A 27918-nucleotide genomic window follows, 5' to 3' on the forward strand; every position below is an offset into this window, starting at 1 on the left:
CGCGGTGTACGTCGCCTCGTGGAACGTATTGACGAGTACAAGAGAGTGGAAGAAGACCAACGGCAAGGAAGGGAAAGGAGAAGGTTATCCCGGGAGAGAAGGGATTTCGGGTCGGACGAGTACCACAATAACGAGCCGAGGAGAGAGATTACGTTGGGCGGTCCGGCTCGGCGGACACCTCGAGCCGTGAGCCGTGTTCCGAGAACCGGTGCATCGATTGTTGGAGAAGGTTCGTAAGGAGCCCTTCTTCAAATGGCCAGTAAGATGTCGGGGGACCCCTGCGAAGAGGAATCGAGAACCTCTTTTGTCGGTACCATCGGGATGTGGGCCACACTACCGAGAAGCTGTCGGACCCTTTAGAACCATTTGGAGCGGCTTGTCGATTGAAGGAAAACTAAAGCGGCACTTGTGTGTCAACCTATCTTGGCGGGCGGCCAATCCGGCTCAAACAATCGGAGGAACAATTCGTCTCCACCGGCATTGGGAACAATCAATGTTATCTTCGTTGCACACAGTAGGACCGGCTCGGGTCCCACTGGGGTGATGGCGTTTCCGTTCTCGGGCCGGGGATGCCGGCGAGCCGAAGAGGTTGAGGGGCACTTTGCCCGTCTTAGGATTCTCCGAAGAGGATAAGGTAGGGACTATCCAGCCCCATGACGATGCCCTTGTAGTTACGCTTAGGATAGGGAATTATGATGTGAGGAGGGTGATGATAGATCAGGGCAGCGGTGCAGATATCATGTACCCTGATCTATTTAAGGGGTTAAGGTTGAAGTTGGAAGATCTTACTCCTTATGATTCGCCGCTTATAAGCTTTGAAGGGAGAGCCGTTGTGCCAAAGGGATAGATCCGTTTGCCCGTTCAATCCGGCTCAGTAACGGTTGAGGTGGATTTCATTGTGGTTGAGGCGTACTCTCCATATACAGCCATCCTCGCCAGGCCTTGGCTGCACGCGCTTGGAGCTGTCTCCTCTACCTTACATGTTAAAGTTAAATTCCCCTCGAGGGAATGTGTTGAGGAAATCCTCGGCAGCCAATCGGTAGCCAGGCAGTGCATATCGGCAGCAGTACTGCATCAGACAGAAGCCGAGCCTTCGGCTTTAATCACCAAAGACTTATAGCAGTTAATAGCTCCTGATTCATCTGGAATGGTGACAGGAGAGGAGACACATTGTGAGGAGTTAGAGAAATTTCCAGTAACCAATGGCTCAGAGAGGTTCTTCCAGGTCGGCATACTTTTGCCACACCAAGAAAAGATCGAATTGTTAGAATTACTGAAGGACAATATTGATATTTTTGCGTGGGATCCTTACGAAGCTCCGGGCGTCGATCCGAACTTCATTTGTCATCATTTAAATGTCAACCCAGCTATTGTTCCGAGAAGACAGCCACCTCGGCGTTCTTCCAGAGAACATTCCGAGGCTGTGAAGGAAGAGGTGCTTAAACTCAAAAGGGCTGAGGCTATCAAAGAGGTTTTCTACCCCAAATGGTTGGCCCATACAGTCGTTGTTAAAAAGAAGAATGGAACGTGGAGGGTATGTGTGGACTTTACTGATCTGAACAAGGCCTGCCCCAAGGATTCGTTCCCAATGCCTCGTATTGATCAACTGGTGGATTCTACCGTCGGACATCCTAGGATGAGTTTTCTGGACGCCTTCCAGGGTTACCATCAGATTCCCTTAGCGTTGGAGGATCAAGAGAAGACTGCTTTCATTACTCCAATCGGGAACTATCATTATAAAGTTATGCCATTTGGGTTGAAAAATGCTGGGGCTACCTATCAAAGGATGATGACTAGAATGTTCGAACAGCAACTGGGGAAGACCGTTGAAGTATATGTGGATGATATGGTGGTTAAGAGAAAAACAATACCCTCACACGTGAAAGATCTAGCCGACACCTTCCAGGTGCTAAGAAAGTACAAACTGCGCCTTAACACCTCAAAGTGCTCTTTTGGCGTGGGATCCGGAAAGTTTTTGGGATACATGATTACTCATAGAGGCATAGAGGTAAACCCAATGCAGGTCAAGGCCATTCAGGACTTGCAGCCTCCTCAGAACCCAAAAGAAATACAGAAATTAACCGGAATGATTGCCACCTTGAACAGGTTTATATCTCGGTCAGCTGACCGATGTCGTCCTTTCTTCCAGTTGTTGAACAAGTGGAAAGGGTTTCAATGGACCGAGGACTGCGAGTTAGCTTTTCAACAGCTCAAGCAATACCTTTCTCGACCACCCATTCTGTCTAGTCCGGAGGCGCATAAGATTTTGTTTGCTTATCTGGCAGTGGCTGTCCACGCGGTCAGCCTGGTCCTTATAAGGAATGACAGCGGGGTGCAAAGACCGGTCTACTACATTAGTAAGTCTTTGAATGAGGCCGAGGTGCGCTATCTGCCCTTGGAAAAAGCGCTTCTGGCTGTAGTCCATTCCACTCACAAACTTCTTCATTATTTCCAGTCTCACACTATGGTGGTTCTGACCCAATTGCCTCTCAAGGCAGTGCTACGTAGTGCCGACTACTCAGGCAGGATAGCAAAGTGGGGGACCATCCTGGGGGCTTTTGATGTTAAATACAAGCCTCGCACCTCGGTGAAGGGTCAGGTCCTCGGCCGGCTTGGTGGCGAGTTCTTACCGAACCATTGCTAGAAGAAACTCTAAAAGAAGCACACGTGGATGGAAAATCAGTTGCGGTGATCACGGCCGCGGTGCCCTCGGCTTGGAAAGTGTATGTGGATGGGGCTGCTAATCGAGGAGAGGGTGTTGGACTTGTTCTAATGTTCCCTGAAGGAATTGTCTTCGAAAAATATTTAAGATTGGCCTTCTCGGCTACTAACAATGAGGCCGAGTATGAAGCAGTCTTGGTAGGCATGCAGATGCTACGTAGGATGGGTGGAAGGGAAATCCATGTGTTCTCGGACTCTCAGTTAGTGGTCGGCCAAGTCATGGGGACCATGGAGGCTAGAGACCCCGGAAATGCGGGAATATTTGGCCCAAACGTCCAGTTGAATTTGACTCATTTGCCTTAGCTCACATCTCTAGGAGTGGAAACACCCATGCAGGACTCTTTGGCCACGTTGGCAACGTCTTCGGCTCGGGATTTGCCCGAGATTATCCTTGTAAGAGGATTTACTAAAGCCAACGCTTGCCCCGTGAATGCGGCTCACATCCATCTAATAAGGCCCGGACCTAGTTGGATCGACCCGGTCATATCTTTTCTTAGGAATGATACCCTTCGAGGAGAAATCGAAGCGGTTAAGATACGTCGTAAGGCGTCACGTTCCTCGTTGTCGAGACCGAGCGTACAAACGATCCTTCTCGGGACCGTACTTGTTGTGTGTGCACCATGAATCAACGAAGCACTCACGGAAGAAGCTGCATGAAGGGATTTGTGGCAGCCACACTAGGGAAGATCCTTAGCCGGAGCTCGACTCGGGGGTTATTGGTGGCCCAATATGCGAGAGAGAGGCTCGGGGCCCAACTATGCCAAAATGTGATCAATACCGAGAGGTTCGCCCCTAATATTCATCGGCTGGTGGGGTTCTTAACCCTCTTTCCAGTCCTTGGCCTTTTGCCCAATGGGGATTGGATATAGTGGGGCCATTTCCGAGAGCTGCCGGAAATAAAAGATGGCTTCTTGTGGGAACAGACTATTTCACTAAATGGGTTGAGGCCGAGCCCTTAGCCAATATCAGAGATGTTGATTCCAAGAAATTTATGCGGGAAAAATATTGTCACTAGATTCGGTATACCACGTACACTTGTCTCGGACAATGGCGTTCAATTTGACGAAGGCCTTTAGGCAATATTGTGGTGACATGGGTATCATAAATAGGTACTCCACCCCGAAGCTTATCCTCGGGGAAATGGGCAAGGCGAGGCCGTTAACAAGGTCATAGTCGGTGGGCTTAAGAAAAGGTTGGACGATGCGAAAGGCGGATGGGTAGAAGAACTCCCTCGTGTTCTCGTGGACGTATCGGACCACCCGCGTAGGTCCACGGAGAAACGCCATTCTCTATGACATATGGAGCCGGCGGTGATACCTCGGAATACGGTTTTCCCACCCTAAAGACAAGTTCTTTTAGCCGGAGAATAACAATGGACTCTGAAGAAAGGTCTTGATTTACTCGAGGAACGACGCGAGGCGGCCTTATGGTCCAAATGGCTTATTATCAACGAAGCTAAAACGGGGATATGACGCCCACGTGAAGCTAAGACCACTTGCACACAGTGATCTTGTACTAAGGAAAGTTGTAGGCACTTCTAAGAACCCGGCAGGGGTAGTGGGACCCAACTGGGAAGGCCCCTATCGCATTGTTTCAGTAGCAGGCATAGGGTCATATCGGCTAGCTGACCTAGACGAAAGAATTGTGCCACGCCCATGGAATGTAAATAATCTTAGAAGGTATTATTATTAATAAAATGTGCTTTTGTCAGTTAGTATTTCAAAGTTATGAGTACCTCTGACGCTTGCAGCTACTATTCTTAAGAATCAAACAAAAACTTGGTTAAGTGCAGTCCTCGGACCACAAACCTTGTGGAAATTGATATCTTGTCATTTGTTAAACAGAACCTTAGTTATGCCGGGTCCTCGGACCTTCTACTTTGGGAAAATTAACATTTGAAGTTACTGATCTTGAGAATCAAACAGAAACTTGGTTGAGTGCAGTCCTCAGACCACAAACCTTGTGGAAATTGATATCTTGTCATTTGTTAAACAGAACCTTAGTTATGCCTGGTCCTCGGACCTCCTACTTTGGGAAAATTAACATTTGAAGTTACTGATCTTGAGAATCAAACAGAAACTTGGTTAAGTGCAGTCCTCGGACCACAAACCTTGTGGAAATTGATATTTTGTCATTTGTTAAACAGAACCTTAGTTATGCCGGGTCCTCAGACCTCCTACTTTGGGAAAATTAACATTTAAAGTTACTGATCTTAAGAATCAAACAGGAGATTGGTTAAGTCTTGTCCTCGGGTCACAAACTTGATCACAAACTTGATCAAATAGGAAATTAACATTTCTTATCACGTCTGGAAATTAGTGCCTTACTGGTCATTAACTCGGATCTTAAGTTCTATATCTTTAAGCGTTAAGCAAATTTATGTAAGGAATGGTCCTCGGATCTTACACCCTACTAAACACAATACCACACATTATAAGGGTTTAATCGTTATATGAGGTCTTTTTTTTAACCAAGGCATTATTTAAAATATCTCAACCATGTCATTTGCTGTTAAGTTTTTAGCTATGTACTAATGGGAAACTTTTGCGACAAGTACAAAAAGAGTAAAGTAAAAACAGATACAACACGAGTGAAAATCAAACAAAATTGTTCTTCATTAATCATTTAGATATACATTACATATTAAGTCTGAATACAGAGAAAGAGAAGTCCTAAGCTAGGTCCTAAGCTTTTGGAGGAGGATCTTGCTGAGAAGTGCTGGTTGCCTCGGTCTCTTTGCTCAACTCAAAAGGAGACGAACTTGCTTTCCTTTGTCTGCTGCCTTCGTTGGAGGGACGATGGATTCTATGGTTTGGCTCGGGCCTTCTCGGCATCCCCGCCTCCTTCCTTTTCTTTATTGGAACACAACGAAGGTTCGTAGGATCCGGAATTAGCTTTGGGACCATGGGAGGAAGAGCGGGAAGAGTTGTTTCGGGGTAGGAGTAGCGGCGGGGAGCCTCTTCAATCTCCTGTATCTCCGGGGGGAAGCCAAACATTCTCGGACTTCCTCGGCTCCGAGGCTGAGGAACTCCTGCTCTGAGAGCCTCCCCCCGAGACTTTTACGACGGTACTCGGCACAAGGCCGCGAAAGCCTCTGTCACCGCTCCTCGGTGGCAGCTACCCCTTCCTCGTAACTCGCACCGCGGCAGCTTCTAAAGAACGTTGAAATACGCCGGCTTCTTCCTTCATCAGCGCAAGTTCCTTTTTCAAATCCGAGCGTTCCCTTTGGACTCAGGAGAGCTCATCATCTTTTTCATGAAGGAGCTTGCGCTGCCCTTCTATTTGGGTCTTCATGGTCTTCAGGTTTGCCTCGGCCCCATTCCTCTCTCTTTTCAGCTCAGCCACCTCAGAGATAAGCTTCTCATTTTCAGCAATGGCCGTGCCTAAGGACTTCTCAGTCTCCATCCGAATTTCAAGCTTTGTTCTGGCCTTCTTCCTAGTATCTTCTATAAACTTCTCGGCCATGAAGACTTCCTGAACGGCCTGCAATAAAGTATGAGGAAATTAGGTATAACAGGACACTGATGAATAATCCAATGCTGTTAAAAATGTAATCTTCCTAAAAAGTTAAACTTACCAGGGCTAGATCCCTTTTTAGAGACAGGAATAATTGAGGTTGGCTCATCCTCTCCAAGGTCTCCATATCTTTCGGCAGCAGAACAACCCTAACCAACACTTCGCCAAGTGATGGGCATGACCTTGCAGGCCGCCCCCGATGTGGATGGGGCGGGAGATAGGTGCGCCGTCCAGCCTTAAGTCAGGGGACCAGGTGGCCGGTGCTCGGCGCACTTCGGCCACGTCCCTGATCTCCCCGCTTTCAACTGAGCGGGCCCTGCCTTTGCCTTTATCCAGCCTCTGCTGCTGAACGGGTGGCGGTTGTTGTCGCGATTTCTTTGGTTCCTTGCTGCCTGTCTCCTCGGCTTCCCCCTTTCTCTTCTTTTTGGGATCCTCGGCTGGAAGTTTTGGCTCAGCTGGAGGAGGGGGAGGTGGCAAAGCTGAAAGAGCTTGAGACCCCCCCTATCTTTCTCTCAGCAACCTTTGTAGCTCTCGTGGTGAGGAGACCCTTCATCCTGTCCATATCCTCCTCGAATTCGTCCTCTGGTCGGGCAACGACTAACCCTGCAATTCCAGAGGCCTCAGTGGCTTCTTCTTCCTCGTTAGAGAGTACAACGAACTGGTTCCCTCGAGGTCTTTCGGTGTCTTCAAGTTGGAATTGTTCTATCTCCTCGTCTAGCGTGTTAGAAGAAGACACTTGCTCCTCTGGGACAGCAATGCCCTGGGAGTGCACGGCGAGGGGAATTGCCGCTATGGGCTGTGTGTACAAAACGGTGTGAGGGGCGTCAGGGAGATCGTGGTCGTCCAAAAAATGGGGCCGGGCTACGTTTATCTTCTTTCGCCTTCGGTCACCCGCAACTATGGCGTTTTCTATCTCCTGGAAGTCCGAGGAAATGGGGCCATGCCCCGAGAATCGGATGAGCAGCCACGAGTTGTAGGTCCTCGGCGGCAAACACTTCGGAGCGCGGATACTCGGTTGAGATGCAACGCGTTGCGCGGGCTTGCGCGTGGGCGTACGTGTTGCTTATCTGCAAAGAAAGACATCAAAGCAAACGAACATGGTCAGATTCACACAACATATAATAAACTTAAAATAAACATGAATACATGTGAATACGCATTTTTGTGAGTGTTAGAGGAAGTTGTGCGGTGGGGGGGTTAATCCTAAGGTGTCGCACCGGGATCTCCCCCACTCAAGCCCGGCGATGGATGCCGTCGTGCCAGTTCCCAGAGACGATCAGGTAGTCATCCTTCATGCCTTTGTTGGATTTGGGCAGACAGGAGATTAGCCTAACGACGCTGGAACGGGATTTAATGTAGTAGCCTACGTTGGAGAGTTTATGGGACTCGTACAGAAAGACGACATCGTGCTAGGTGAGGTTTAGGCCCATTTGCTCGTTTAGAGCATCAACGCTACCCAAAACTCTAAAAACGTTTGGGAGGCAGTCGGGACACAACCGGTGGTTGCGAAGGTACTCCCTAGTTACAGGCTTCATTGGGAGGGTCATCCCACCCTCTACAAAGGCTATCATTGGGATGATAACCTCTCCCTCCTTTCTAGAGCCAGCCACGGCTTCTGCCGGGCAATATTTTAAACCTACATCGCCGGGAATGTGATACTTGGCTTTGAAGCCTTCCATTCCTGCGGCGGTATCAACTAGACACTTGAACTTTCCCATCAGATATGAACGAAAGGCTAAAATCTAAAAGGGGGAATGATTATAAGGAGGGCCGAGGACAAGGTCCGAGGAGAAAGGGTTAAGAGAAAAAAGGAATAAGAACTTACAGACTTGAAGTTGTGCGAGTTTCCACGGAGTTGTGTAGACAAAAGGTGATTGCTGATGTTTTGATGGGATTAGTCTCTGGAGAAATAAATGAAGGCGCAGATTCCCAAAGCGTCACGACGTGCGAGAAGCGGCCTCGAAATTATATTTGTCCCGCCCAAATTTTCATGGGATGATAAGGACCGTTGGATGCTCATCTCACCGTTGAACGTGGGGGACAAGGTATAACTTACGGTAATAAATGCGCGCGTTTTTGAAAATAAAACCGCCAAGTGTCACCCTCCGGAACGCGAAACGGTTTTCACACGTGTGGTTATTTGCAGAAAGTGTGGAGGAAGTGTTCGTTGGATCAAAACCCTATTTTTCTCCTCGGATGATGAGAAAATAGAGTTTTGAGGGGCTATTGTGGGGAGTAAAAGGACCCAAGTGGGCATATGGGCCTTTAGGCTGTAACATGGAGGGCCGGCCTGCTCCAGGATTAAACTCTATGAGTTGGCCCATACGCCGAGGGTCCGAGGATGCAGCCGAGGGAGAGTTTCACCTCGGACAGATCTTAGAGAACTCAAGATTTCATTATAAAGGTCAAGGCACAACTCTGGAAAGACTAGTGGTTAAAAGGGGACATCTTGAATCTTCTAGATGCATTAGTATTAAAGAAAATATCAAGGGTAAAGGCTGCCACCTCCGCATTAAAGGCTCTGCACCTACCTCACAGCCGCATTAATGGGGAGGTGACCCACTCAGCTTGAGGTGGAAACTTCTAGTCACTGTTCAAAAAGTATCAAGAAAGGAAGTATAAAAGGGGGGTAAAGGCCAAAGAAGGGGAGGCGGTAGCTAAGAAAGAAGTGAAGAAATTGTAATCTTTAAGGAAGAAAGAGAAATACAAAAGAAGTGGTCCTCGGCTCGAGTCCGAGGAGATTCATTGCAATTATTGTTCGTTATTTACCTGTATTTGTTTATAAAAGTCTGTTATCGAGCTCCCAGTACTTCTAACCTAGGTTTCAAGCCCACACTCTACAAATTTTATTGTTTAAGGCTCATTGGGCCTGAGTCCGTGATTGTTTTTGGGTCCAGGTGCAATTGTGCACTTACAGTACTATTATGAAGTTACCATTATTATAAATATATATGTATAATATTGATTAAAACTCATATAAATTATTAAGGGTCTTAAAATTATAAGTCATATTTCAATTAGTATGTCAATCTTTAAGCCCAAAAAACAAATTAACAATCAACTTTTTAAAATATAATAAGATTAAAATGTATTTAATAATGAAAGAAAGATAAAAGATAAAAAAAAGACATATGCTGAATTAAAAAGAAGAAGAAGAAGTAGATGATAACGTGAAGGCAGGAGGCTAAAGTTAATATAAAAAACTGAGGTTCCGTTTGAATACAGCTGAGAACTGAAAACTGAAAATATTGTAGTAAAATAAATTTTAAATGTGTAAATAGTATTGAGAGACCCATCTTAATAAGTTATTAAACAGTGCGTAACATGCTACGTGCGATCACTGTACGTTTTTTCCCCTGAAGCATAAACGAAAAAAAAAAAAAAAAAACAAACAAACAAAGAGGAAGGAAAGCCCTGAACACGGACACCTTCAGCGCAATCCAAACCCACCTTGAATTTCAGCTTCCTTTTCAAATACTACTTGTATTAGTCACGCACTTGTCATGTGTAGGCTGACAAAACTAAAAATAATATTACACAACTAAATTTAGAAAAACTTAAAAGAATTGCAGAGAAAATGTAGAATAAAGAAGAAGAAGAAGAAGAAGAAGAAGAAGGAAGAGGAGGAGGAGGCGACAGTTGCGAGGGGCTGCATTCCTTCAGGTGACCGGGGATGCGACTGGATGGGTTGATTTAGGCCATTCTTGAGGTTGAAGCGATGAAGGTTGGGTCAGTGGGTCTGGGATCAGTGGTGGCTGGGACAGTAGGACAGAGACAGTGTGTTTGTTGTCTGGCAATGAAAGGGGCTAGAGCGGACTGCCGAGAGGTTGAAGTTATTTCCCCTTTAGGTTACGATCTTTTTATTCAAAATTTGATTGGGTATTTTTTTTATTGGGTATTTGGTTTATAGCAATTTAATTTGATTTTCAAATTTTAGTTCTATAATTTTTTTTTTTTTGATTGGGTTGGGATAGTAGGACAGAGAACATAGGTCTTCTTTAATTTTCATATTTTAGTTCTATAAAATTTTTTTGGGCTTAAAAAAATTTCAGGGTGGTCACAACTTTTTTTTAAAGGGTGAGCAAATATAAAAATTTTAAATTATCATATATATATATATATATATATATATATATAGACATATAACTTTCCCAGGTTAAGTTGGTCCTATGATGACCCTGAATGTGGCACCGCGTCTACTTAAAATAGATAATATTTATTAAAAAGTGAGTATCTAAAAGAGAAAAAGTAGATTCTTATACAAAAATTGATCGAAATTTTTGCACGAGTTGATACAAATGTTCTAAGTATTTTCTAGATGTACCTATTTCCTCAGCTTCTTTGTGCTACAGACAATCATATACTTGGCTTGGTATTTTATCGGCTAAATATATTATCGATCAATTTCATAATAAATTTTAAGTGACACTTTGTTATTGGTTTTCATGTGGGCCCATTATTGACATTACATTCTCATGTGAATCTCTTAAGATTTGTCGTAAAATTTTAGTGAAAGTGTTGTGTCCTTAGCATTATTCATTGTATATTAAATATTTAGATGTGGCATTGAGTCAAATTTTATTGATGTTTTACCTACTTTCGGGCATGTTAAACTTTTAACAAATCTTGAATTGAAGTTTCAGAGGAGGAGGTTTTGCATTCACGTCCGTGGTTGTAACTTTTCTAAGATTAGTATATTTTCAATTGTTAAAATAATATTCCACTCACCGAACATGTTAGGCAATATTGAGTTGAATTTCAAACCTCTGCTTCTAAAATTTTAAATGCCACTTGATTATAATAGGGGAGAGGAGACATAAGCTTGCGTGTAAATTGTGATGCGAGAATAATAATGGGAGAAATATAAAAATAAATTTCTAGTTCCGTCACCGGTGGCCCAATGGAGAGACTATTGCTTGCCGACTATCTAATAGTAATTAATTTTCCGCATATAGGGCTGCAAATGAGTTGCCATTTGGCATTTGGGTTTTAGTCGGAAAGTCTCTTTAAGATAAGATCAAAAAGTCCGTTTTCCTGGCAATGCCAATGATCCATTAGAGCACCTGTACCGGACAAAACAGTCTAATTTTATTTTAAATAGTGGAATTTAATGTCCAACCAAGAATGAACTAGCTGGCTGTAGGGACCACAATGATTGTTTTGCGGAAAGGAAACTTCATGGAAGGAGGATCTCTCTTCATATCGTCCTTCGTCCCCAATATTTTCCTCTATCAATTCCAAATTTCCAGCTACATTTCATCTCTCTCTGATTGGTGAAAATCATCAGTTTTTCATCACATCTTCAATCTTTCTTACCTTCCGCGCTCCTGTGCCTTTTAGATCTTCTTAATCTTCGGTTAACAGATCATCTCGATGGCTATCATGACCGATGAAGGAACCTCCTCTTCTTCTTCCACTCACCGAGGGAGTTATGATATTTTCTTGAGTTTTTGAGGTGAAGATACTCGTTATGGTTTTACTGGCCATTTATATAAGGCTTTGTGTATCAAGGGTTTTAACACCTTTATGGATAATGACCTTCAAAGAGGAGAAGAAATTTCTATGGAACTTCGCAAAGCCATTGAATCATCGATGATTTTTAATATTGTGTTTTTGAAAACTATGCATCTTCTACTTGGTGCATGAATGAACTTGTCAAGATTTTTGAGTGTAAGAATAACGGTCAATTGGTATTACCGGTTTTTTATAAAGTAAATTTATCAGAGATACGCAAAATAGAAGGAAAGTTTGGAGTATATCTTGCTAAACATGAAGAAAAATTAAAAGATAACGCTGAGAAGGTTCAGTCTGTTCAGAGGTGGAGGGAAACATTGACTAAAGCAGCTAATTTATCTGAATTTCTTTACAATGATGGTAAGTATTTATTTATTTGAGAATTGGGTGTGTATTTAATTAATGACTACTCTAGAGTCTAGAGTGTTTTTACTTTCTTTTTTTTTTTTTGACCGTGAGTGTTTTTATTTTTTATGAGTAATACTTTATAAATTTTTAATGGTTTTTGTGTGACCACTAAATATCTAATTATGAAAGTTTTCTTCTTTGATCTATACTCTACCTACTTAAGGTGGTTAAGCCAATGGTCGATTATCGAAATAAAATAATTTTACTCAAATAATATTAATTATGATGAATATTTGTATTCTTTTATCCGTTTATAAATTTATAAGTTAGCCTATACGATTCTTGTGCTCTTTTATTCATTTATAAACTTTAAATTGTTTTATAATCATAATAAATGGTAGAAGTAGAAGAATTGAAAGTTGGGTAAGAGTATTAGTATCTAGTGTTCTAAAAAAAATCATTTTGGCACATCAAAAGTTATTTTATCTATTTTAACAAATCGTTTCATTACATCTTTTATTTTTATACCATTTTATTTAAATATTATTTCTTTTTTCATTTTAATTCTTATTTTATTCTTACTTTTTTTGTTCCCAATGGTAAAAGAAGAGAAAGAGAGTTTGCATAGTCCATAATTTTCATAGAAAAGAGAGAAAGTTTGACTAAAATATGCACAAATATTTATAGCATATCTCATAGTACACTTCTTCTATATTTAGAACATCACTTTAGCAAATGCCAAATCTATTTGGCATTTGACACATCTCATGAAGATGATTTTTTATGTTTGGCGTGTTAAATGCTAAATATTTAGTATTTAACATGCCTAATGCTAGTGCTCTAATGTTATCAATTAAAATTTTCTCCCGTGTGATGTTAAGAAAATCTTTTTTAAATTTCTTAATCTCATTTTGTTTTAGTTTGGAAATGAGTTTTTAATATCTTTGTTTCCTTGCCCAAAAAAAAAAAAAATCTCATTTTCTAAAAGCCTAATTCCAATTTTCTATTAAAAAAAATGGGAATGTGCTAAAATTAATCATAGCTCTCTGAATTACAATGTCATTTAATTTAACTAACAATATGTTAATTGTAAATTGTAATGCACGAAACCAAACATATTTAATTAATACATTGAATTTGGTTCATCTTTAGAATTACAATGCCATTTAATTTAACTAACAATATGTTAACTGTAATGCAGTAAACCAAACATATTTAATTAACACATTGAATTTGGTTCATCTTCATATATTTATATTGTTTATTCAATAGTTGGGGGTGGAGATTCAAACAATGGATGTTTTTGTTAGAAACACAAAGATGTGTTAATTGAGTAAAAGGTTCTTGACATCCTCATATTTATATTTGCAAATAGTCCAACTCATTATGCTCAATTTTTTGCAGCTGCACTAAATCAGAATTCGAATTTATCCAAAGAATTATTGAAGAAATATCAAGCACAAAATCAAATCGTGTACAGTTATTTGTTGCTTAATATCCAGTTGGAATAGATTCTCAAGTGGAGGCCATAAAATTACTTTTAGATATGGATTCAAATGATGTTCGCATGATAGGAATTCATGGTCTTGGTCTTGGGGGAATAGGTAAGATTACAATTTTAAAAGCTGTTTATAATAGAATTGCTGATCTTTTTGAAGGAAGCTGTTTTCTAGAGAATGTTAGAGAAATGTCTAATATAAATGGTGGCATAATCCAACTACAAGAGACACTTCTCTCTAAGATCTTACGAGATAAATATTTGAAGGTGACCAGTGTATCAGAAGGAACTAGTTTGATAAAGGAAAGACTTCATTGTAAAAAAGTTCTTTTAATTCTAGATGATGTATAAATCAAAAGAAATAGAAAATTTGCTTGGAGAATGTAATTGGTTTTCTTCAGGAAGTAAAGTCATTATAACAACAAAAGACAAACAAGTGATGACTACTCTTGGGAGAGATCATCAAATTTACAAGGTTGAAGAATTGAATCAATGTCAAGCTCTTGAACTTTTTAGTCTACATGCCTTCCAAACAAGTAAACCCGAGGAAGATTATTCAAATCTTGCAAAGCAAATTATATGTTATGCCAATGGCCTCCCATTAGCTTTAAAAATAATGGGTTCTGATTTGTGTGGAAAAAGTATACCAGAATGGAAAAATGCAATAGAAAAGTATAAAAACATTCCACATGAAGATATTGAAAAGATACTCAGAATAAGTTATGACGGATTGGAAAAAAATGAAAAAGGATATTTTTCTCGATATTGCGTGCTGCTTCAAGGGATTCCACAAGGATGATGTTGTAAATATATTAGATAGTTGCAATCTATATCCAGTTTATGGTATTGGAAAGCTTATCAATAAGTGTCTCATAACTGTTGATTTATTTGGTATTTTCACTACAAAAAAAAAGGTTCTATAGCCGTGTTTCAAAAACGCGGCTATAGACCCCCAAAAACGCAACTATAGGATATAGCCGCGTTTACAAACCAGGCCTAAATTGCGTAGCAATAGCCCCTGCGGGTCTATAGCTGCGTTTTTAAAAAACGCGGCCATAGTCTAAGACCTGTAGCCGCATTTTTACAAAACGCGGCTACAGACCCGCTTTGAGATGCATTTATAACCGCGACTATAGGTTTTTTTTAAAAATATATATATATTTCTGGGTTTTTTTTTCCCCAAAAAATTCAAAATTAAGGTTTTTTAAAAACAAAAAAAACAATTTCTGGGGTTTTTTTTCCCCCCAAAAAATTCAAAATTCAAACCAAAAAAAAAAATTCAAAATTAAACACAAACCCAGAAAATTCAAAATCAAACACAAAACCAAAAAGTTTAAAATCAAACACAACATACTCACAATACAAACACACCCAAAAAATTCAAAATCAAACACAACATACTGTCAATACAAATACAACGTGCTCCAAAATATAACAATACAAACCCATGAATCTCCTCTCATTCAACAAAACCAACCCAAATTTAACACTAAATCCATTCAAAGAACACAAAAACACAAGCTCAGAAACACAAGAACAAGCTCAAGAACACAAACCCATTGAAACATAAACATAATAGCAAAAATAACCTCTAGCAAAAGTATAATACCCATAAAAAGATTAGAAAATTTTTACCTTGAATAGTAGAGATGAGTGTGCCTTTAGTTTTTCTTATGAAGTTTCCCGATAACCCTTGCCTGAAAAATGAAGTACATGGTTGTGTGGAGTGTACTGGTGGGACACTGAGGGAGAGGAGTGTGTATGTGTTGTGTTGAAAGAAAAAAAGAAGGAAAGAAAGAAAAAAAAAAAAAAGAAGAAGAAGTAGTAGCAAAGAAACAAAGAAAAATAAAAGAGTTGTGCTGGAGTGAAGAAGGAAGAAAGAAAAAGGGAAAGAAAAAAAAGAGTTGTGCTGGAGTGAAGAAGGAAGAAAGAAAAAAAGAAAAAAAAAAGACCTTGGCATGATTTGCAGAGAAGAAAGAAAGAAACCCAGGAAATTAAGAAGACGTGCTGAAGAATGACCAAAGAACGAAAAGATAAGAGTGGGGGTAGGTGGGAAAGTGGGGTTCTTTTCTTTTTTTATTTGGTGTTACCTATAGCCGCGTTTTTGAAAACACGGCTATAGCCCCTCCCTTATATAAAAAAATAAATTATTCGGATGCACAAACCATCTTTTTTAAAAAATATATATTATTTGGCTAGACCTATAGCCGCGTTTTCAGAAATGCGGCTGCAGTCCAGACTCAAAAATGCAGCTCAAGGCACTTACAAATGCGGCTATAGATTAGGTCTAAAGCCGTGTTTCTAGGAAACGTGACTATAGCCTTCCTTCATAAAAAAATATTTGTTCCGCTGTACATGTCATCCTTTTAAAAAATATTTTTTGGTTGGACCTATAGCCGCGTTTTCAAAATGCGGCTATAGGCCAGATATAGAAACGCAGCTCAAGGCACTTACAAACGCAGCTTAGACCTAACCTATGGCCGCATTTTAAAAAACGCGGCTATATCCCCTCCTTTATAAAAAATATTTGTTCGATTGTACATGCCATCCTGTTAAAAAATATTATTTGGTTGGACCTTTAGTTGCGTTTTTAAAAACACGGCTATAGATGGGACGTAAAAACGCAGCTCAAGTCACTTACAAACGCGGCTATAGGTTAGGTCTATTGCTGCGTTTCCTAGAAACGGGGCTATAGGTTTGGTCTATAGCCGCGTTTCTTTTAAACGCGACTATAGGTCAGGTATAGCCGCGTTTTTTTATAAACGCGGCTATAGCCCGCATTTTTTGTAGTGTTTTCTTATGCATGACTTGCTACAAAAATTGGGTAGAGAAATTGTACAACAAGAATTAGAAGAGCTTGAAAATCGTAGCAGAATATGGAGTTATAATGATGCTCATGAATTACTAACCAGAAATATGGTATGCATTCTTTTCTTCACCTTTTTTTTTCCAATTTTTTTTATTCATGAGAATTATCTCTTTTCAATATTGAACTAAATATAATTTTCACAATATATGTTTTGTTTAAAGTTTCAAAATCATTATACTTTTGTTGAATCCATTTATGAAGTGCGACTAATTCTTTGCCTTAAGCAGGGATCAAATAAAATTCGAGGCATTATGTTGCGCTCACCTGAACCAATAAAGGTGTCATTGAAATCTAAAGTTTTCAAAAAGATGAAAAATCTCAAATTTTTGATAGGTGATGTACACATTGATAAAGAACTTGATTATCTACCGCATGAGTTAAGGTTTCTTGAATGGAATGTATCTCCTCTTTCCTTATCCTCCAAATGTATTCCTCCTCAACAACTTGTTGCACTCAAGATGTCTAGCTTTATGGTGGAGAATGTATTCAAGCAGGTATAACTATTACTAGTATTTATGAATTTTAATTTCTTTAATTGTTATTTTTAAATTTGCTGAAGAATTTTTGTTTTTTGTCTTTTTCTATAGGAGTTCCAGTACAAAAATTTGAAAAGTATCATTCTGGATATGTGTGATTCGATTACAAAAGTACCCGACCTGTGCGCCCCAAACTTAGAGACATTGGAAATTTTAGGGTGTATAAATTTAATTGAAGTTCATGAGTCCATTGGATTTCTTGATAAGCTTAAAGAATGGACAATTTTCCTTTGTCTGAAATTTCAAATTCTTCCGAGTAAGCTGATGTTGAAATCTCTTGAGTGTTTTGATCTTAGAACATGCCTGAGTCTTAAGAAGTTCCCTGATATACACCCAGAAATGAAATGTTTAAAAAATTTAGTTTTGCTCGGTAATGGTATTAGAGAATTGCCTTCATCACTGGGCTATCTCACTAGGCTTCGTATGTTAAGTTTTTGCTATGATCATCACTATATGGAGTTTTCCAGTTGGCAACAATAAATTGCAACTGCTTGAGGGAAAAGATATTCTTACTTCCAAATTGGGAATGGCCTAGACTTGGGTTTCTAAGCTTGACAAGTCTAGATCTTAGTGATGGAAATAGAACTGAATTAGATTTTTGGATGCAACCCGATTGCTTCCCCGTATTGAGATCTATAAATCTAGCTGGAACTAGTATTGTTACCATCCCAGAAATTATTATCAAATTTACTAGATTAGCAATTCTTGACATAAAAAACTGCAAAGAGCTTCGGGATATTCCAAGGCTTCCACAATCTATAGAAACAGTCAATGCAGAGAATTGCAAGTATTTGGACCCACAATCATCAATCAATTTATGGAAGCTGGTCTCTCTCGCTCTCTCTCTCTCTAAATTTAAGTTTTTAGTTACTTTTCCCGAATACATTATATTACTATGATATTTTCTTTTTAACTTCAATTTCTTGTATTTGTTAAATTCAAGCAGTTTGGTGAAATTCTTGGGATTTTACCTGAAGCTGCAACAAGCGACATTCTCCCCGAATTTGAATCAGAAATTGGGAGCTCTGGCTCTGGCTCTGAATCTGAAATTGAGAGCGAAATTATCCTTGATGACTCCAAATCTGAATCTCAAATTCCGAGCTCTGGTTCTGAATCTCTATCTCCAGTTGACTTTTATTTACCTTATGTTCTATTGCCAGGATTTGAGATTCCAAAGTGGTGCAAATTTAACCACCTGAGCGTTGGAAATTTCGTATCATTCTGGGTTGGTCCCAAATCTTCAAATTTGGATGTCTGTGTTGCTTTTCCAGCACAACCGCATTATTCGTGGCAAACCTATTTCAGTGATGATTTTTCAATTAGCATTTCCATTAATAATTGTGAAAAGAAAATTATTTGTGGGGCTCATGTGAGAAGTGATACTGATCATCTGTGGTTAATTTATGGGCAATTGAATATATCAAATCCACGCGAACAGAATCACATTGAGCTTGAGGTTACAGAGCGTGGGGTTACAGGTTTGATAAACTCAAGGTCCAATTACATAAATTGCTTGACGTTCTATGTAGAATGCATCTATTGTCCTCGAAGACCCGATATTTCTTGCTAGCAACTTCCAAGTGCTGGTGGCCATGATTGTGGGTCTTCCTCGGTTTGAGATTACACCTATTTCCTCTCATCCCCATGGCTCCTGTTCTGGCACGTATATGGGATCAATGGGCATTCGACATTGTAGATGAAGATTCGAGGCTTTCAATGGAAACAACCACATAATGGGTTTGAACTTTGAAGGAGGCTGTGATTTGAGTTTGCTGCCTCCTGGCTATCTCGTGGGATACGATTACACTAGGCAGATTTCTTTGCCATTTTTGGCTTCTAATGGATACCACAATTGTGTCTGAACTACACTTTGGGTTCATCTTCAATTGGTCATGCGTGCCTTTGTAAACAATGAATTGGACTTCAATCTGTATCCACTGTCAAAATGGGAACGTCTCTTTCAAACCTGGGAGAAACTTGATTTCATCCTAGAACAACCTTGAAATTGAAAACTGGAAATCAAGTTCTGAAGATTGGAGTAACAAATTAATTGTCTTCTTTCTTTCAATAATATTCTTCACTGGTAATGTTAGTTATCATTGGATAAATTTCATTTCTAGATGGTCATTTCAAAATTCGGCACCTCAACTTACTTTCCTTTGGGGCCTTGATTATAGATACGCTTTACTGAGTTGATGGCTAGAATTCTTTTAAATGCCTTATACTTGTGTCACTTACAAGATATTCCTTCATTAACAGCTGAAGCTATGAAAGGGCACCCTGATGTGTCTTATGATATTACTTCACCTCTTAGTCTGCATAATCTACTTGTGGTATAAAATTTTATCCTTTACCTTCTATTGGGCCAAAATCTGAATAACTGTCTCTTAAGCTTTGCCAAAAGTTTAAATTGTGCTCGACTTTATGATTGGGCTATGTGCTCTAATTTCTTTCTTTCGTAAAAAAAAAATGTTTTTCCTTTCTTCATAAGCAGTACTTTTATATAACACTCTTGATTTCATAAATTAAAACTAGCACCCTTGTGGGGCCAATCTGGTGGATACCTTGCTTGAAGTTTTTGGTAATATTTAGATAGACAGGCTTATATGTCCTTAAATTAGATGTTTTAATATTGCAGGATGTTGTTAATGATAGGATTTTTATTCCTTTATTAACTGCTGAAGCTGTGAAAGGGCATCCTATGTGTCTTATGACATTATTGCACCTCTTATTCTTTTGATGAACAAAAAATAGGTAGAGGGGCAACTTGAGTTGGCGTCTTCCACCTGGTCATGACCATAGTGGTACCCTACCCAATAGGTTAGGGTTTGCAGGAGCAGGGTATCCAGATGAGCCATAACTATGCACCTCTTGACCTGTATAATCTACTTGTGGTATAAAATTTTATCATTTACTTTCTATTGGGCCAAAATTTGAATAATTCTCTTAAGCTTTGCCAAGAGTTCAAATTGTGCTCGACTGTATGATTGGGCTATGTGCTCTGATTTCTTTCTTGCTTATAAAAAAAAAAATGCTTTTTCCTTTCTTCATAAGCAGTACTTTTACATAACACTCTTGATTTCCTAAATTAAAACTGGCACTCTTGTGGGGCCAATCTGGTGGATACCTTGCTTGAAGTTTTTGGTAATATTTGGATAGACAGCCTTATATGTCCTTAACTTAGATGGTTTAATATTGCAGGATGTTGTTAATGACAGGATCAAACACTGTTTATGCCATGTAGCAGGAGATCAGATGAGTTTGCAGCTTGTGCTGGTACAAGCAAGTGCATGCCTTATTATTTTGGAAGTTGCAAAGCATATTGTGGAAATTTTGTTAGTAAGAGGCTACTTCAGTATGAAATCTTATGGAAGCATCTTGCAATTGGATATATATGGCTTATGCAATTGTTATAGCCATGATTTCAAAAGATGCTCTATTATTTGAAGAGAGAAGGTAAATGGAAGCTTTTATTTTTAGCTTACATTGTACTAACAGTTAAGATTTACATTATAGAATAATCAAATGTATACAATATTGTACACTTTTTGCCAATATTAAGACTTTTTGTGTTGGAGACTTTTTGTTATTGTTATGATGTTGTCTTATTAAACACTTTAGATTGCTAAAAAGTAGTCCGATTTAATGTGATAAATTTAATTGTAATTTCATGTATATTTATATTAATAAAATAAGTTTTATGAAAAAATTGTAACAAGTGTGGAAGGATTTTCAAAATTTATTTTTTGACAATAGAATTTAGGAAACATGAAGATATCTTTGGCATTTTCCACATTATGACATGGGTAGGAGGGGCTACCTTTCGGCCTCACGGCTGTTTTATAGAATAGGCAGGCTTTTTACCAAGGAAGTTAATACCGTACCGGAGGCTGTACCGGATTGACCACCGGTACGATATATTTCGGATACCTGTCAATACCAGTGCACCATTTTGGGTTTACCGCTATTTTATATTTATATATATATATATATATATTATATACACACACCAAAATCTCTAGAACCATGTTTATAAGCATATAATATTTCACTTATATTGTAGTAAATATAAAAGTTTATCATAAAACATTACCTCAATTCAGAACAAATTATTCATAGTTTTAGACTTTAGTATCAATTAAAAGGAAAAAAAAAACACAATATAAAAAATAGAAAGCTTAGTTGTTCATTGCATACTAAGAAAACAAATACTACTAATAAGTTAATGTAAATAAGTTACCATTATGCCCTTACAAAAATTCAAAAATTACAAAACTAAAAAAAAAAAAAAGTTTTTTTCTGTACCTGGCCGATACGCCTGATACCGGCCGGTATTGCCCGAAATTGGCCGGTATGGCCGGTATTTTTTCTGGTACAAAATAAAAGTGTACCGGTACGGTATCGACCACTCTGCTTTTTACAAGTATGGACCGGTTTTTAGAGTAAAGTTCAGGTCGGTCATAATAAGTTCCACACACCTTTATGTTGCAATTGTACTGCTAGCCTGCTAGAAGTAGTATTTGTCATTATGGATCCACATGTAAAAGTTTAAAAAGCCTAAGGCTTAAGGGTTATTATTTTTATTTTTATTATTATCATCTTCGTGTTTGCTTGAAAAAAAATGGTTTTTGAGATAATTAGAAATATGTGTGTATTAATATATATATATATTAATATGCTGCTTTCAAAAAAAAAATTTAATATGCTATTACTATAGCTTGAATCCGTCCCCACTGAGCCCCCTAACCCCAAACACATTATGCATTCAAATGTGTCAATTGAGTTACAAGATTCTCAGCAACAATAAATAGATTTAATTTAAGAGATTCATTTTTAATAAACTTTTTTTTTCCTAAGATGCTAAACAATGAGATAACATTCTTCTTCTTATGTTATTCTAAATTCAACTCAAACGTATAATTATCTTTATATCAAAGGGAGCCCCTCTTTATTAATGAGGAGAAATAACTTGCAATTTGTCATGATTTAATTTTAAACAATTAATTAGGGTTTTTTTTTTTATAATTGGGGGCCCAAACAATAGCATTTCTTCTCAACCTATATTCCATAAACTAAATTAAAAACTGCTCTCCATTTTTTGAGAAAAAGCTTCTCCCAAAAAAAAGTTTCTTTTGAGAAAAAAATTATCTCTATTGGTCTTAAAGGTAGAGGGTCATTTCATACTTCAAATTTAATTTTATGAATTTGAAAATGTACATGGTAGTATCATCAAGTTATTTAAATTTTGTCCCTTTAGATAATTAAGGAACTATAATTGATTATAAATGCGTGGCACTACATTCATATTCAAATGTGTTAACCATCGAATCCTTATCCTGAAATAGACTCACAAACAAATGGAATAGGATCCTGAAAAACTAGCCCACCAGGCCCCCCACAAAAGAAAGAAAAAGAAAATAAATAGAGGCTTAAAACAAGTTCATCTACTCCCTTGGCGGCATGCTGCCTCCTATAACTTCAGTTATTCATATTTGGCTATGATGTATTGTCTCTTTGCATTTGTAATCTTTCCTTTTTTGGATAATGCAGATATCTTGCATCTTTAAACGTGTGAAAAAATGTCTGGTCAATATACCTTAACAAATTTTATCAATTTTCGATAAATTTTTTTTCAAAAATAGTATATTATTGTATGTGCCTTAGAGCATACGTTAGTAAAATCCGTGAAAAAACCACCCACACAATATAAGAAATGAGTAAACAAGTTGTGGTTGAACTCATAAACTAGTCTTCGTGGATACTACCTAATAGGCTAAATACCTATATACATGACATATAGCTCGAAAGTTAATTTATACCTCGAAAGGTTTTTATTTCTGGTACATGATTAACAGCATTATTATACTCCAAATTTGGTAAATCGAGGAAAATAGTAGGAATATCTTGCTTTTCATAATTTAAAAGAACCAATTAACTACCTACCAAAGTAACCAAACTAGTTTATCAAAAAAAAAAAAAAAAAAACCTACCAAACTATAACTTGAATGTATATAACAAATTGAAAATAAATCTTAAAATAAGAAAAAATAATCGCAATATAATTCACAAAGAGACCTGTCTTCAAAAGAAAAATGCCTTGTAAATTTTATAAGCCAATCCTTGCAGAATCATAGAAAAGCACTTCATTTTCCTCATCAAATTAAACTAAACCAACTTCAGTGAGACCTATATATCTATACCCCACAGCATAAGGGTTAATAGTTAATACTTCAAGACTAATTAATACTTATAGAAGAAAGATAGGAAAAAAAAAAAATCATAGACTACTAAATAGTAATAACAATTGTGGCTACTGACTTTTTCTTCCCTAATTTCCCTTACCCAGAGATTGAATTCCAGTGAAGGAAACCCTCCCAAAACCCAAATGACCAACCTGATACAACTCTAGCCAAACTCTCTCAGCTTCAAACCTTGCACTACCGCTTTCCATTCCCTCTTCTTCACAAAACCCAGATGCAATTTCAGGCAATATATCTTCCTGTTCAACTCTCGTCCTTCTCACATTACCAATATCTCTCTCCACCACCACACATCCACTACTTTCACTCCTCTTGCTGCATTTCCTCTTCGTTTCCAGCCTGCTTTGACTCTGACCCTTCTTCTTTTTCTTGAACCCCAACCACAATCTCCTCCCAACCATCCATGGAACTTTCACAAATGCAAGAGCAAGAAAGTTCACCACCGCACATGGACAACAACAGAGGGCTACACAGTCAGCTATCAACCCAGCAGTGCATGCTTTGCAGTGCTTGCCAGAGCACTCGATCTGATCTCCTCCTGCACCATCTTCAACAACGCTGTACCGGCTCTTCCTACTACTGGTTGGTCCAACTCTTGAAGCCTCTAAGTGGGTCCCATTTTTACGTGAAACTCGAGGTGGGTTCTCCTCCATTTGATTTCTCTGATTTGATCAAGTTCAACCCTGCAAAAGATTTTGATGGGAGAGAGAGAGAGACTTCAAACACTTTTTCCCCTTCCCCTCTTTAACATTTCTTTCATTCTCTCTGTATCTTAGCACTATAAAGATTTCCTTGTAGGCTTTGTGTGTCATACATACGTATTGAGGCATTGAAATGTTTCTTCATGCATTTTTATCCGAGTAAATTTCCAAAAGGGTAAAAGTAAAATGTAGGAGAGTTAGTGTAATTAGTGTGTGTGTGTGAGAGAGAGAGAGAGAGAGAGAGAGAGATGTAGCCACGCGCCTTGGGAGGGAGAGTGTTTAACACGACTGTAACTTTGGTCTCTTTGGCTTTGTTTGGGGCACAAAGTACCTTATTTGGGTACTTGTAGCTGCGTGTTATAATATTACCTTAATTTTTGGTCTGGGATAAAGTGATTGACCCTTGAAACCAAGGACAAGGGCACAAAGTATTCACGCTCTCTATTAAAGACGTGTGGAAATGCATCTTTTGCTTCATTTTTTGGGATATTACCGAAACATAGCAGTTTTTGGCAGATAAAACAACCAATAAGAATGTTGTGATGAGATAAATACCCTTGTGAAGTTGTGTAAACCAGTGAATGAAAAAAGCTATAGCTGTCAGCTCTAACTCTAATGATGGGTGCCAATGACTCATGGAGGTGATTAGGTTCAAACTTCTAACCCAACAACTGTGTTTGTAATGGGGGGTGGGAATTTCATTTTAATAAATGTGGTGAAATGTTGTTGTTAATTTTAATGGAAGGATATTAGTAGTAACATTATGTTTGGACAATCTTTTCAGGAAATTTGATGAATTGTGATGGGTGGGAATATAGACCTATCATTTTCATTATACTCTCATTCACCATCATTGTTTGCCAATCTAATATAAGATTGTGAAAAAAGTTAATGAAATTATTTGTGTATAGATTGATGCTAAAAAATTGGTGTGGGGCACAAATGCACAATGGTAAAATAGATTGATGCAGAAGATGTATGAGTTGTTGTCACAAGGGGGATAACTTATTTTTCCTTGAATAAAAAAGGTGAGATTGATAATGGAATGTGACTGAGACAAGACACATAATGCAGAGGCTAAATTCATGAAAACTTTTTCCCTCATTGTATTTTTGTAAATAGAATGATCATTTCATGTCTCATGCCTAATTTAGCTTTGCAACAATACTTGGCCTGTCCTTATGCACAGGCTCTTCATCTTCAGCATTCCATTGTCAAAGAATAACATCAGCTTTTTATGGAAGATAATTACTAACCCCAACTCTTTCCAGTCTGGCCCTAGTTGTCTCCTTCATTGTCAATATTCAAACTGGTTCTTGGAAAATCTTATCCACCCCTACCCCACCTTTCCCGGCCCCACGCAAAAAAATAGTTTTCATGACATAAATAAGACAATGAAGTGAATTAATTACACTTGTTACTATAACTATTATCTCATACTGTTTCCTATTTATGATTTACTAGTGTTCAATGTTCATTAATAGCAAGTTAATTATCAAATGTCAAATATTTAATGCTTTTTCTTAATATGATAATTTTATATGAATTCAAGGTTGTTCTTATCTCACCACCGCGCATCCTTAGTGCAGTGGTCACTCCACAAGTATAAATATTTGTGTGGTGTGGGAGGCAAGGGTCAGGGTTCAAGTCTCCAGGAGGAAACTTCACACACATATACACTTAGATTAGGTTAGAGTAGAAATTCTATCTTGTATAAATAAATAAATAAAGTTGTTCTTATCTCTCCACTGCACAACCTTGGTGTGATAGTCACAAGTATAAGTGCTTGTGAGAGGCAAGGGTTAAAGCTCAAATCCCTAAAAGTGAAGTAGTGAATTTCACACACATATACACTTAGGTTAAACTAGAACATGATTTCTATATTATATAAAAAAATAAAAGGTAGGATACTAATCAATTTCCTATTTTTTTGAAACATCATGAGCTCTGGTTCAGGGAAAAAAGCATCATGAAAATGTATTGTCAAAATCAAAGTCACTTTTACGAGACTATAGTCAGTGTTGAAATACCCTCAGCCTCTAATTTTCGAGTCCAGATCAATACGGCTGTTATGTCCAACTAAAAATCCATATAAGAATTATAACACCTATTTTCGTAAATTGAATGGATTAACTGCAAGGCCATTGGGCCTTATGGTTGAAAGTTTCAAACAGGAAGGGATGGTGGTTTGTACAGGGCCAAAGATTAGCCCAACAACATAGCCCGTGAATGTGATGAAAGAGCGATCTAAAAGAAAGCAAAGAACCATGCAGTAGAGGACGCACAAAAGAAAGTTAATTAATACATACAATAGGACAAACAACAAGTAATTGTATTCTTGAATCACAAACAACATTGTTGATAAAATAATTTTTTGTTTCCAAGAGCAAGTTTGACTAGTATTTATTGAAAATGCAACTGTACTTGCCATGCATAGGAGGTAACAAAATTACTAATTTAAAGCATTTGTCAGGTACGATGATGCTTATGCCAAACCCAAACCCAATACTATTTTCCATTTTGTGATTTAAAAATTTTAAGATTAGTTATAAATCTTCGACAAATTAATCAGTTTAGATCAGTCACATTCAAGAATATCTCAACGTATCTATTGTGGATTTAATTTGCAAACTATCAACTTAAAATTTTCCTTGTGACATAAAAAATAGAAAATATAGTGCAATTCAAAGTTAGCTTTGGTAAACAGTATAAACTGTGCAACAAACCTACCCCCCTCCATGTGCTAGCTTCTTGTTTTATATTGCTGTTATCATTATTACTTAGCGTGCTAGTTGATATTCTCTATTATCTATATTTTGTCAACTATGTAAATTTCATTTATGTGGCTCCACAGTCCACAGTTGGAATGATGTGGTGCTTATGTCAACAAACTATTCTGCTCCAGTGAACCTTACTACGCTGGCATGAACATTTTCCTAAAGTAACCATTTTCTTAATGCCATTATTTCAACCACACATTTAGATATTCTTCATCTAAGGATAGTCTTGAGTTTGTGAAAATCTTGATTAATATTAATTGGTGACTTTGTATTCCAATATTGTGACTACCTAGAATCACCTAGCATGCATTTAACTTACGTGAATCCAAATCAAAGGTTTCCAATTGAAATTTCACTTGCATTGCATATACACATGATGACTCGATGAGTATCATGAAGAAAATGAACTGAAAAAGAGGCAGAACCCGGCTCAGTAATTGCAGGATTCTGAGTATGTTGAAATGATTGTGACAATTTTAGTCTTTACTAGAGGCAATATTAAGAATATTTCACTTTGAAGGAGCTGAAAGTGAAAACTTTAAAGCACTGGCTAATGCACCTATGGACAATGAATGTGGTAAGATCTAGCATAGAACTTACTGTTAGACAATACAAACAGTTCTAGCCTGAAAATGGATATTGTATATACTGTATATTCACCCAAAAAAAGCACATGAACTACCTGACCATTGTAGTGACAAATATTCGAAGCAGAAACGTAGTTGCGTGTAAATGTGAATGTGTATTAATATATAAAAAAGAATGTGGGTAATGATTCTTATGAATATGTAATGAAGAAAATACTAACCTTGGCGCAAGAGGGTACTGTTGAGAATCCAATGTAGCTGCTCACTGCGTCTTGAAGATAGTGGTATTTGCCAAGTGATTCAACTTCAATGTTGATTTTGGAGGTAAAACTCTCAGTCTCAGCTGTGTGAGAAAACAAACACAACTACGATCTGATCTGGAGTACCTAGATGATTTAAACTCTTGTTTATCTAGCATTTCTGCAATCAGAATCTCTCTGTCTCTCTCTCTCTCTCTCTCTCTCTCTCTCTGCCTTTTATTAATCTATTTTAGTTACTTCTAAACCTTTCTTAATACTAAAACTAAAAGCAAGAAATTTTCTTATAAGATACTCTGGAAGAGTCAGAATATAAAAACTCTGTGTATGC

The 27918-nt window shown here is 38.2% G+C and overlaps 1 protein-coding gene and 1 pseudogene across 1 annotated transcript; one reads left to right on the plus strand and one right to left on the minus strand.

The window, feature by feature from the left end:
- Nucleotides 1-11397: 11397 nt before the first annotated feature.
- LOC142606397 (disease resistance protein Roq1-like) lies at nucleotides 11398-18793 on the plus strand (annotated as a pseudogene).
- A 4304-nt stretch (nucleotides 18794-23097) lies between these two features.
- LOC142622410 (uncharacterized) lies at nucleotides 23098-27918 on the minus strand. The gene is made up of 2 exons (XM_075795872.1): nucleotides 27552-27918; nucleotides 23098-23945 (listed from the first exon to the last, which is right to left on the minus strand). Exon 2 carries the CDS (start codon nucleotides 23913-23915, stop codon nucleotides 23331-23333), a length of 585 nt encoding a protein of 194 aa, XP_075651987.1. The 5' UTR covers nucleotides 23916-23945; nucleotides 27552-27918; the 3' UTR covers nucleotides 23098-23330.

The sequence above is a fragment of the Castanea sativa genome, chromosome 1, assembly GCF_040712315.1.
Source record: "Castanea sativa cultivar Marrone di Chiusa Pesio chromosome 1, ASM4071231v1".
Lineage (NCBI taxonomy): Eukaryota > Viridiplantae > Streptophyta > Magnoliopsida > Fagales > Fagaceae > Castanea > Castanea sativa.

Excerpts from the sequence above, each read along its gene's own strand:
- LOC142622410 (XM_075795872.1), bottom strand. The coding sequence starts at position 23,915 with ATGGAGGAGAACCCACCTCGAGTTTCACGTAAAAATGGGACCCACTTA.